The 12,688-nt window shown below is 39.7% G+C and overlaps 1 protein-coding gene across 5 annotated transcripts in view; it reads right to left on the minus strand.

Annotated features, from left to right (window-relative positions):
• The window catches only part of Scaf4 (SR-related CTD associated factor 4), a 58,017-nt gene that overhangs the window by 31,420 nt on the left and 13,909 nt on the right, over positions 1 to 12,688 (minus strand). For all 5 annotated transcript variants that reach the window (XM_050164834.1, XM_050164837.1, XM_050164835.1 and 2 more), the window contains exons 2-4: positions 4,225 to 4,308; positions 3,539 to 3,583; positions 1,449 to 1,610 (exon numbers count right to left, since the gene is read on the minus strand). In XM_050164834.1, the coding sequence (XP_050020791.1) occupies positions 1,449 to 1,610; positions 3,539 to 3,583; positions 4,225 to 4,308 (291 nt within the window). The remainder of the gene's footprint in view (positions 1 to 1,448; positions 1,611 to 3,538; positions 3,584 to 4,224; positions 4,309 to 12,688) is intronic.

The raw sequence follows: 12,688 nt of genomic DNA on the forward strand, positions 1-12,688 counted from the left end.
TCACAAAGGAGAACACTGATAAAACTCAATCATCTTAGAAAAGTTCATGAAGTGAAAATTTTCTGCAGGATGACCAAGGCAGTTAATCATTTAAGGGATTAACTGCATGTGGTCACACACGCTTGTGATGCCAGCACTCAAAAAAGGAAGACTACAAATTTGAGGCCCAACACCACAGCACCAAAAACAATGAAAACAAACCAATTTTTAAGAAAGTGGCTGATAACAAGAAAAAGATGTTTTATGGCCAAGAAAATATGAAGGAGATCCAAACAAAATTTTCTTACTCATGGGTACAGGTTTTAACTCCTATTCAAAGGGATCTTTTTATAAAATTATGCTTCAAGAGCCTAAGAATATACACACAGACTCTTAATACCCACAGTGTTCCTCTTTATGTAAACTGTCTCCATTTTCATTACTGAGTATTGTACCCAGGATTCCACGCTGAGAAAGTGCACCACCATAATGGCAGACAAAAAAAGATGCCTCGGAAAAGGCTGTTTCCTAACTAAACCTGCATACCTGCTGGCCTTTACCTTAGGGTTTTCTTTGAGTCTCAAGTCTAACAGAGGAACATGAGAGAGGAAGTAAATATTCTTTTTCTCTGTTTTGATCAAACTTAAATTCATGTTTCTTTCTGCTTCACATTTTCTTTCAGAATTCAGGGAAGCTAAAGCATGAGGTTATGTAAATTGCCGCAATTCCCACCTATTCAGAGCACTTATGTGTAACTAACTGTCAATATTCCTTCTTTCTACAGTTCACTGTGAAACCGCACACGCGCGCAGTCTTGCTGCAGATTAATATCACTTACATTACTACATGTTGGGAAGAACAATTCTGGGCCTTCTAGAAAAAGTAGCAAACTGTACTCTTTCCACTACAGGGCTGTTCCTCATCCAAGGATACCGCTGTAGCTCAGGCTTACCATTCCTAGCAGATCTTCCTGCAGCCACCTGCTAAGTGCTGCGATCAATGGTATGTGACACCCTGCACAGCTAGTGATATTGTCTTTAAAGACAGTGCTTTCTGCATAAACCCTTTGGTTTCTTTACACTATGGTAAGAACATTCAACACTAACCACACCTTCTCCAGTAATGTGCAGTGTTTGGCAGATCTCAGAACTTTACCTTGCCTAACCAAAACTTCAGACCTACCACTAAGCCAACTCTTCACGCCACACTTCCAGCAATTACTGCTTTTCTCAGAATCTACAATTCAACATGAGAAAAGTCCTTGTGCAAAGACCATGTGAATCTGCCATTTCACAAGGAAGCCAGACTAGGAAATGACCACTGCAGAGAAATTAAACTTAAGACTCAAGAATTTACTACATGAAGATATTTTCATATAATACAACAGGCTTTAAATAACATGAATCTAAACACATAAAAATAAAATAAATCCAACAAGAATGCAAAATTTTAGAAGTGTTTAACCATACCTTATCTTCAGATGGACAAAGATATAAATATTGGAATGTAGCAGTTATATTTTTAGAGAATCTTGGCCCAAAAACATCTTTATCAGTTCCAAATTGATGACGAGACTGTCGCACAATGGAATCAATGACATATAATCCTGGAACCTTGTATTCTGGTTTACACTGCAACGATAAAGGTACACAGTTAGTCTAAGGAAAGGAAAACCAGTGAGTGTGGTAGCGCACACCTTTAATTCCAGCACCCCAGAGGCAGAGACAGGAGGGACCTAGGAGACTCAGTGTGCTCCACTTTAGTGAGTTCTAGGCCATCCAGAGCTACAGAGCAGAACTCTGTCTCCCCACCTCCCTAAAGGGAGACCCAAAACAAATCTGACACCCATTATCTCACAAGTATGCAGCTCCACACACCCATCGTCTACTGCGTAGAAACTACTTAAGTGTTCCACCACCTAACTAGCTGTCAAACTTCAAGTCTAGGGACAGTTACATTCTTTGCTAACTCAGACTCCAAAGACTTGCCCCCAGATCCTTGACTGCCTCTCTTCCTCTCCAAAACTTTCCAGAGGCCATTACCATCTCACTTTCCTACAAATTCAGTTATTGTTAATGAATCTCTGATTCAATGATTTCCACCTTTTGAAATTACTAAAAAATACTTTAAACATTAGGTTTTACCAGAGAAATAAAAAGTAAAAGGAGCTGGGCAGAGGCACACGCCTTTAAACCCAGCACTTGGATCTCTGTGAGTTTGAGGTCAGTCTGGTCTACAAGAGCTAGTTCCAGGATAGGCTCCAAAGCTACAGAGAAACCCAGTCTCAAAAAAACAAAAACAAAACAAAACAAAAAAAAGTAAAAGGGTCATTTGAGTCTATAAACTGGACGAAGGAAAAACAAAATACTACAGGCATTTCTGTAGGAAAAGGTATAGCCCTTTGGGAAAACAATTCAGCAACAAAAATAAAGCCTTCTTTGACCATTAAGAATTTATGCTAAGGAAAACATGTATGTATGTTTTCCTTTAAGGTTAACTATTGAAGCATTTTCAATGAAAAATAACTATTTACTGGATAAGTAAATCAGTAATAATCACACAGAGGGTTATTTTGTAGATGTTTATAATATATTCAGTAGGAAAGACACATCAACAACCAGTACTGTGTCCATTTTCCTTACAAACACACACACATAAATAAAACCTAGGCAGACTCAGATACACACTGTAGTAACTGGAAACCAAAGCATACGTGCAATCAAATGTCCTTCCCCATTTACTTCTTTGCACTTTGATCTCCAAGAAGCTTCTAACTGACAAAGCCAGCTACTCTGCATTTCATGACCCCAAGGCAGATCAACTGATTAAGATGTCTGAAATCTTTCTCAGATGCTACTGAGAAAGATTTGCTAATTAGATATACTTTAAGACAAGACACAACCATGTAACTAAAAAAGTTTAATGTGATGGCAACAGGGAAAAGTCAGGGGAAAAAAGTAACTTCATTAAATTAAAAAATTAAATTAAAAAAAGTAATTAAAAAGTAACTTCATCTGAAAAACTCACAGGAGAATTAAATGTCAACAGAGTGGATAGGCCAAAAGATATGAAACAGCCAGGCCCTTAGGCTTGGGAAAAGGTCCCAACACAAAGACAACAAATTCTGTCGCCAGGTATGACAGAAGCTGAGCGCCAAGCTTTTCTACAATATTCAACGAATGGAAGTAATATGAAAAAATACCTTGTAAAACTTCCATGTTTAAAAATTTCAATTACTATTTTAAAAAAAAAATCATCTTAAGGGTATGAGAGCTTCGTCTGTCTATGTACCATGTGCATGTCTGGGGCTTGAAGAGGCCAAAAGAATGCATAGGACTCCCTGAAACTGGAGTTAGGGAAGAGTGTGAGCACCCATATGGGTGTTAGGAGCGAACCCAGGTCCTCTGGAAGAGCCTTCAGTATTCTTAGCTTGTTGAGCCATGGCTCCAACCCCAGTAACTACTTTTTTCTAGAGTGTTTTTAGGAGCACACATCCAATCTCAATCCATACAATATGTGAGTATGTCATAAATGAACATGGTAATAATGAAATAGTTACCTTTTTGATGAATTTCTCTACTATCTGAACAACATGCTTGTAAAGCTGAAAAAGAAGAGGAAACCACAGCCAGGTGATACATTTCTACATCCCCAGCTAGTGAGAGCACTCGAATCCTTAGAAATTTTAATTTAAAAATTTAGCAATTAACTCAAAGAGTCATTAGAAATAGTTCAAAATCAATAACAGAAAAAAAAACCCTCGAGAAAGGAATTAATCAAAACAGAAACAACATACTCCATTCCAAAGAGAATGAATGAGCTTTCTTAATTGACCAACCTTCCTGAAGCAAAGTACCTTGTTATCGCCACATGAGTAAAACATTTCTAAACTGCCATTTACTAAAATGTCATCTTGGGTAACTAACTTACTTCATTTCCCAAAGCCCACATTTTGACTTTTCTCACAGCTGCTTTGTAAGGACTAAAATAGTATAGTCACAAAGCTCCGGCAAAAGTTAACTCATGAGATAAATTCTGATGTTAAGAATATTTTAAACAATTCAAAATCGAAGCTGGCAAGATGGCTGAGTGGGTGTGGTGTTTGTCAAAGAAAATTAAGCTGGATCCCTGAAACCCACATCAAGGTGGAAGAGAACGGGCTTCACAAAGCACTTCACTTGGCATGCCCCTCACCCCTGCCAATAATAAACACTTAGAAAGTATTTCCAAATTAAATATTCTTACCTTAATAGCTTTAATAGCAGCTTTAGTAATCAGAATCATTTTGGCTCTAGAGATGGGAGGTTTCATGTCCATCAGTGAAAAAAGCTTAAAAAACAAGAAATAAAGGTCAATCCAGGGGTCAATCCCCCATTTTACAAAGATATTTATACCCACTGGCCTTTGTCGCTACAATTTGTCACTCTGGCTACACGTCCAACATCAGCAACTTTTCTATACACTATTCACCACATAGAAAAGAAGAAAAGTATGAATATAAAGGCAAAAACATTTAAAAAATTACAAAACTAGTCTTTTAAAGAACCAAAAAATCGTGAAGGGAAACAACACACCTCCTCTGGACGGAGTCTGGCAGTAGTATGATTTTATCAATATTTAGTGTAATTTCAATTCCAAATCTTTATTGAGACTTTGAAGGACTTTCAATAACCTTAAGGTCATTCAGACAAACACGTAAAAAATCAAGTAACAGGTTTAAAATGCCATTATAAAAGATCCAAGTATCTGTGATGCTAGTGTAAGAATTAAAACTTCATATGAAACCTGGCCCAGCACTCATAGTCAAGACTATTTACAGCAATCAGGTAACCTCTTGATCCCAAAACACGCACTGATCTTCCCCCCAAATTAAATTTCTATACATTCAATAAATTAAATTCAACTAAGATGTTAATAATCAGAGTCCGAAAGGGTTATAAATATAAACCCTGAGATTAAGCAGTTTAAGATCTGAGGAAATGAGGCCTGCGTATGACAGCGAGCCTTTAATCTCCTAGATACTTGGGAGGCAGAGGTAGACAGACCTCCGTGAGTTCCAGGTCAGCCAAGGATAGAGTCCCCATGCCTGGGGAGATTTTTTTGCAGCACAAAGACTGAGTAACCTCAAAGAAGCCGAAAGACATGAGAGGTTGTCCTCTCTACACACACGTCCACACACATTCACTCACACACTCTTTAGGTAACAACATTCACTTGAAGAGCGGTCTAATGACCGCCAAGCACAGTTCAGGGTTTTGTGAACAGCATCAACCTCCCGTGAGCTATCTCCATTTCCTTCCAGCTAACATTAATGTTTCAAGTGTGTATGTGCTACTCATACCATACTGACTAGACATAAACACCAGTCTAAGAAACAAGTCTATTCCTAGGGTAAGCAGCCCTACCTGGCAGCATGTCCTAAAAACTCACTATTTCATAGCTCTTTAAACTGGGGATAGTGAATACCTACACATAGAAAAGGCATGGGATGCTAGGTATAGCTAATATAGGATTCAGATACTCTAAGCAGAAAAGGCTAGACAATTTCTATACATGTTAAGAAAATGGGAGAAATAACTTAAGATTTCACATACAAATTCATTTTCTGAAGAGATTTAAAAAAAAAAAAAAGGACTCACAACAGTCTCTAACTCTAGCCACAGGGGATCCAGTCCCCTCTACTGGCTGTGTCTCAAAAATGTTCTCCTTGAGAACAACACTAAATGGAAAGTAGAAAGCACACAGTAATGAGCGAAGCTAATCAAATCAGTGAACAACGACAAATTTAAGTATTCCAACTTAAAAACTCTAAAACTGATTCATAAACATATAGCACACATTTACTATTCCTCCCATCTATGTAACTGAAAACAGAGAAAGGGCTGCAGAAAAGTTCATACATGAATCTCACTGCACATGTTAAGTCTTGTCAACAGTAAGCAAGTCACTGCTTTCTTTTAAAATAAAGCCCAATGAGTGTACAAGACTGCTACTTCTTCCAAGCAAAAACAAACCATCGCTATCATTTTAAAGATAAAAGCCCAGGCTATCATATACCAACAGTCAACATTTGGGCAAATGAGTAACAAGAGGTGCCTAAGGAAGAAAAGCATTACTTCCATATCTAGCATGCATAAGGTAGCAGGGTGACCTCACTGCCTTTAAGATCTGTTTTCACATGACTCTTATTAGAAAGGTTCCACATTTTAGGTGATGCCCAAGAAGTGAATCTGAACTGAAGTGGTCAAATCTAGTCTTTTCTGAAGTCGACATTTCCTAATGGTGCATCCAATGCTGTTTGTCAACTACATTTATGCACAGAACACTGACCATGATAGGGAGTTCAAGAAACAAAAAATCCCATGCCAAGCAGGCATATTCTCCCCCCTGAATGTTGCATTCATTTGACAATGAAAGAGAATGTGGTCTGTGCACTCAACAGCCAGAAGAAGAGCCAGAAATGTGCAAATGGATCTTTAACACACTACTAACAGGTCCATGTCTGAAACAAGTGTCTTCCAAAGAAAGCCAAAGAGTTTGTGCTAAAAGGAAACCTAGAGTCTATTGAAAGTTAAGAAATACAACAAAGTACAATGAGCTGCACAAAGGAACATCAGAGCGAAGTGAAATCTTAAAACTCAAAAAAGCACCTAGCACTATCAGAAGATACTCTGAGGCTAAGAACACAAACCAAACCTTGTTCTTTCATATAGGACATGAAGCTTTTGTTCATTAGTGTGCATTTTTATGTGACATGAATACAGGTGTGAGCACGTCATGGTACATGTGGTGGTGGGGAAGGGGGGTCCGACAACATAGGACTTTAGGTAGTCAGTTTTCTCTTTCCACTTTTGATACCAGGGACAGATTCAGGTTTTCTAAAGCCTTTAAATAGCCCTTGCCCACTGAGTTACCCTGCAGACCCCAGACACGAGTTTTTCAGTCATAAGGATTGTATGTAAGCAGAAACATATTGGGGAGTTAATTTTTTACTCAAAAGTTCAAACACTACTGAACTCAGCATAGAGAGAAGCAGCAGGACCATCTTCAAAACTATTTATTTAGAGACAAGATATCACTGTGTATCCCTGGTTGACATGGATTCAATGAGTAGACCAGGTTAGCTTTGAAACTAGAGCCCCACCTGCCTTTGCCTCTCAGTGCTGGCTGGGATCAAAGTGTGTGCATCATGCCTAGCTTATAACTGTAAACTGTTAAGCAGAAGGTTCCCAGGGACCTTGACTCTGCTTTAACAACTCTCCTTAAGTCTTAAGAGTTGTGAATTTGAAGTTAATTGGAGGAAGAACACTTTAGGAATGCTTCAAAATTGGAGATTTAAAGATTATTTTATTATTAATTCAACTCCTAAATGGAACTATCTAAAATTGTCCTTAATAGTCGTCTTTTTTCTTTTCCCGGTCCACCCTTCCGCACATGTACCATTCTCAATTTTGTTTTCTTTAATTAAAATCAATTATGCCAAGCACAATACAAAAGTCCATGATGCCTGCTACTTGAAAAGCTAAGGAAGAGGTTACAAGTTCAAGGCCGGCCTAGGTAACTTAGTGGGAGCTTGTCTCAAAATAGGAAGTGGATAAAAATAAGTAACAAATTGTTAATCTACTTTCTATTTACAAGAAGTTTCTCATATCTAAAGTAAATGACTTATTACTTAGTCCTTCCTCTCCTCATCTAGAGCCAAGTTGCAATTTAATAATCTTTTTTTTAAATATTTATTTATTTATTATGTATACAATATTCTGTTCACATGTAGGCCTGAAGGCCAGAAGAGGGCACCAGACCTCATTACAGATGGTTGTGAGCCACCATGTGGTTGCTGGGAATTGAACTCAGGACCTTTTGGAGAGGCAGGCAATGCTCTTAACCACTGAGCCATCTCTCCAGCCCCCCCCTTTTTTTTTCTCTTTAAATATTTATTTACTTATTATGTATACACTATTCTGTTTGCAGGCCAGAAGAGGGCACCAGACCTCTTTCCAGATGGTTGTGAGCCACCATGTGGTTGCCAGGAATTGAACTCAGGACCTTTGGAAGAGCAGGCAATGCCCTTAACCACTGAGCCATCTCTCCAGCCCCCGCAATTTAATAATCTTAAAACAAAAAATTTGTCAGGGTCACCAGTATTGCCTGAGGAAGCTCTCAGATTTAAAAAGGCTGGCCTTGTGATAATCCCCAACTTTGATTACAGCTCCTGACTTCTCATAATTTGTTATTCTTGGTCAGAACAGAGATCCAATAATCAACTAACAGCCCACGAAGTTCGGCTAATGCTGAGAAAGGAAATCATGCCAGGCTCTGCTTACTTAAGAAAAGTTAAGTGTGGAATGTAAATATCAAATCATTCATGCAGCACCTAGTGGAAAGCAGATGCTCAGGAGGTCAGCTTACTACCAAGACACCTTGGAACCAGTTCAGAGTACTGCGCTGCGTTCCAAGCTACAGGCTGAAGTCACAACTAATGCACTTAATGCACGTATCCGGTGTCACTGGCTCCGCACTAAGGTCCCTTATAGAAAATGGCATAGACGCTGCATTTTCTCTGGTGCACTTTCAAGCATTTCTAGACCACTTATACTACCTAATACATAGCAAGTACTATGTAAAAATAAGTGTTAAGATGCATTATTTAGGGAATAATGACAAGAGAAAAAGAAGCCTGTCTTACAAATGAGATACGAGATCAATAACGTTCAAGCACATGGTGGTGGGATGGGAGATTCTCAAACACTGAGCAGCCTGAGCAGGCTTCCTGCTGCACACCACCACTCACAGGAGTTCCAGCACTGCCCAATACACAGCCAAGAGAAGCCTCACCCTCTGGATGAGTTCCAGGATTTTAAAGGCAAAACCAATTAACTTTGAGGTAGTACTGAGTCAAATGTACCTGTTTCACAAAATCTGCACTTTTGCTTGTGGGCACTTAACACATAACTCTGAGAGTAAATTATAAGTCTTCCTGTGGACTGTGGTTAAAAAATAGGAAAGCACTGATGGGGAGGCACTTTAAAATGAGAAAAATAAAGCCTAAATGTTAAAATGGAGGGGCGAAAAGAAACTCAAGACTGGTTATTTCTAGCCAATATTCAGTCTTGGCAAACAAACCTGAAGGGAAAAACAAAAAAAGAACCGATTTAAAACACAAAGCGTGAAAAATCATAAAACTGTTATTCCAACATTTTCTAATATGGAAAAACACGAGACACTGAGGGACTAAGAGTTAGAAGACTGGACTCTAAATCTGTAGTCTGTACTGCTACCTACCTGTGAGCAGTGAGTGTTCACAGATCATTTGGTACAGCTTCCTCTCCCCCCCCACAGGCCTGCATTTCCATTCATTTATCAATGGGAAAAGCCCACCATGAAGAAGAGTGAGGATCCATGAACTCCTCTTACACTGATAACAGCAGACCTCAAAAGCACCAGGATGAGGAGGTTCCTTCTCTTTCCTAATGTTCGTTTGCACCAACGAGCCTGAGTTACTCTTTGTTCTATCAACTGTTAGGAAAGGCTACTTGTGACATGGTCCTCTCTCATGCTAGCCTGAGACACAAAGACCACTCCTCAGCCTCATCCCTTGCCCTACCTGGTAAATAGACTTAGGACAAAGAACACAAGAATTTAGACTATGCTTCTTTTGGAATTCATTCACACTTGTGGATCAGATAAAGCAAATGGCATTCTACTAACCGCACAAACCTTGGCAAATGTCTCAGTTTTCTGTAACTGTATAGAATACTCTACACTAGGCAATTTTTAAAACGGTGTGCAGGGCAACTACATTCTCAGCCCACTATGTAATTTTTAAGGAACTTATATTTTTACCCAGGGCCTCACTCGAACTGAAGATAATTCTCATGTTGCAATCTCCCAGATGCTGTTGGAAATAACATAATTCCAGAAGCTGGATATAGTCCAAGGTGTCCCTCTTTGGTGAAGACATTTGTTCCATGGCATCTCATGGCAAAGGACAGACAATGAGTGAGCACAAAGAGAGGAAAGCAAGGGATCAAGCTTTCTTCTTTTCTTCTCTCAGAGTTGTGTGTGTGTGTGTGTGTGTGTGTGTTTGTGTTTGGTTTTTTGAGGCAAGGTTTCTTTGTGTAGCCTTGGCTATTCTAGAACTAGCTCTGTAGATCAGGCTGGCCTCAAACTCACAGAGATCCTCCTGTCTCTGCCTCCCAAGTGATGGGCGTGCACCACCACCGCCAGCTAAACAGCTTAATAACCTGTTTTCATGACAATGGCATCAGCTTTCTGGTAATCCAACCGTATCTGATTAGGTGTCATCTCCCAACGTACTTGCACAAACAGCATGAACATAATTCCATACACATGAACTTAATCATTCATAAATGTCATTCTGACTAACCATTCCAAACTGTAAGATTTTTTTTTAATTTGAAAAAAAGCATGTTAATAGTGCTCATCTTGCTTCCTAAGGTTGTCAAAATTAAATAAGGCAATGTACATATATCCCAAGCCTAACTCCTGGCTTATAAGCACTCAGTAAATAAGCAACATAATGCCCTGAGAATCTTGGTATATTATTAAAGATTAATTTATTTATTAGGTATAGTGTTCTGCCTGCATGTACGCCTACATGCCAGAAGAAGGCACCAGATCTCATCACAAATGGCTGTGAACCACCATGTGGTTGCTGGGAATTGAACTGAAGTCCTCTGGAAGGCTTAACCACTTAACCACTGAGACATCTCTCCAGCCAAAGAATCTTGTTTTCAATTTTTAAAAAATGACCAGTTTTGTCTGTGTACCTGCATGTGACTGTGGGGGAGGGGGGAGAGGAAGAGGGGGAGAGGGTGGGAGAGGGAAAGGGAGAGGGTGGGAGGGAGAGAGAGTGTGTGTGTGTGTATGTGTGTGTGTATGTGTATGTGTGTGTGTGTGTGTATGTGTAGGCAGAGCACAAAGGTCACAGAACACTCTTCTGCCACTCCCTACCTTATTCTCCTGAAACAGGATCCCTCAGTGAACCTGCGGCTAAGCTCCAGGGATGCTCCTGTCTCCACTCACCACAGCAATAGCGTCAAAATCATGCTTACACAATCCTACCAGCTTTCCACATAGTCCTCAAGTTTGCAGAGCCAAGTGCTCTTATTTTTATACTGATGTGATAGTACACAAATGCTACACTCAGAGAAATCTTTTGTAGTGAAAACACAGGAGTACCAAGACTTTAGTTAGTAACTCTTCATCAATCAGTGCCAGTGGTTACAGCAGTATTGCTTGTACTGACCCACATTTCAGCCTCAGGCAGAGTGGGGATCTCTCATGTGCCCACCATGCCCTGAATTTTGGAAGGCAGACTTTTATTAGCCAACATCAAGATGGTAGAAGGGCTGCACTTCTGGAGACTCAAGTAGAATCCATTCCTCGCTATTTCTGCTTCTCCTGGCTGACCACATGCCTATGTGCACGACCTATTTTTCCACCCTCAAGGCACAGCACAGTGCCTTCTCCCTCTCTGATCTTTGCTTGCCCTTTCTTCCTTCTGTCTCCAGCCATTCTTGGATAAGGACCCTTTATGATTATACAGGGCCCCCCTCAGATAACCCAGGATAAACACTCCTTGTGAAGACCATTCAACCCCCAGTTTTTTGATACATAAGGTAACAACAGCCCCAGGTTCAAGGAATCGCACTGTTGGCACCCAATAAACACAAGAGAGGTATATTTACTGCTTTAAATAAAACAGTGCTTGGGGGCTGGAGAGATGGCTCAGTGGTTAAGAGCATTGCCTGCTCTTCCAAAGGTCCTGAGTTCAATTCCCGGCAACCACATGGTGGCTCACAACCATCTGTAATGAGGTCTGGTGCCCTCTTCTGGCCTGCAGACATACACACAGACAGAATATTGTATACATAATAAATAAATATTAAAAAAAAAAAACCAGTGCTCATCCGCTTTGTTAACATCTGTGATTAACTTACTCCCTGGACTGCTTTCCATCATCACCTCCCATAAAACCCCATCTTCACGGTGATTTGCTGGGTTTTTAGGAGTCTCTCCAGTCTATCTATTTAGGTCAACTTTCACTACACTTTATGTGCTCACTTTGTATGCCTTAGATTAAGTCATATGGGGGGGGCTTATGTCTAGGATGACCTCAACTGATGGTCCTAATGCTCTTTATTAAAACTACTTGATAACTTCATCCGACCTCTATTTTTCTAACTGATTCAGGATGAAGTCATAGTCAACAGCCTTTCTGGAAAAAACTGTTAAGCAGTCTTCACTTAAGAAAACATTTTTTTCATGTTAATAACTGAGAAAGTTCCAACGGTTGGTAACTAGCAATGACTAGGTATTTGTAAGAGTAAGAGAAACAGAACTGGAAGAACTGGCACAGACTCTTCAAGTTCTACTCTGAAAATTAAGCTATCAAGGAAATGAAAATAAATAAAGTATTGCATAGCACTCTTGCTGGGCGGTGGTGGCGCACGCCTTTAATCCTAGTACTCAGGAGGCAGAGGCAGGCGGATCTCTGTGAGTTCGAAGTCAGCCTGGTTTACAGAGTGAGCTCCAGAACAGCTAGGACTGTTTTACAGAGAAACCCTGTCTTAAAAAAAAAAAAAAAAAAAAAAAATTACATAGCAGTCTTAATTTTTAAAATGTTTATGAGTATCATTAGCATGTATCATGTGCATCCTAGAACCAGATTTATGGGCATGTGTGA

This window comes from Alexandromys fortis, unplaced genomic scaffold (genome assembly GCF_014885135.2).
Source record: "Alexandromys fortis isolate MF-2015 unplaced genomic scaffold, M_Fortis_MF-2015_v1.1 scaffold_162, whole genome shotgun sequence".
Taxonomy (NCBI): Eukaryota; Metazoa; Chordata; class Mammalia; order Rodentia; family Cricetidae; genus Alexandromys; species Alexandromys fortis.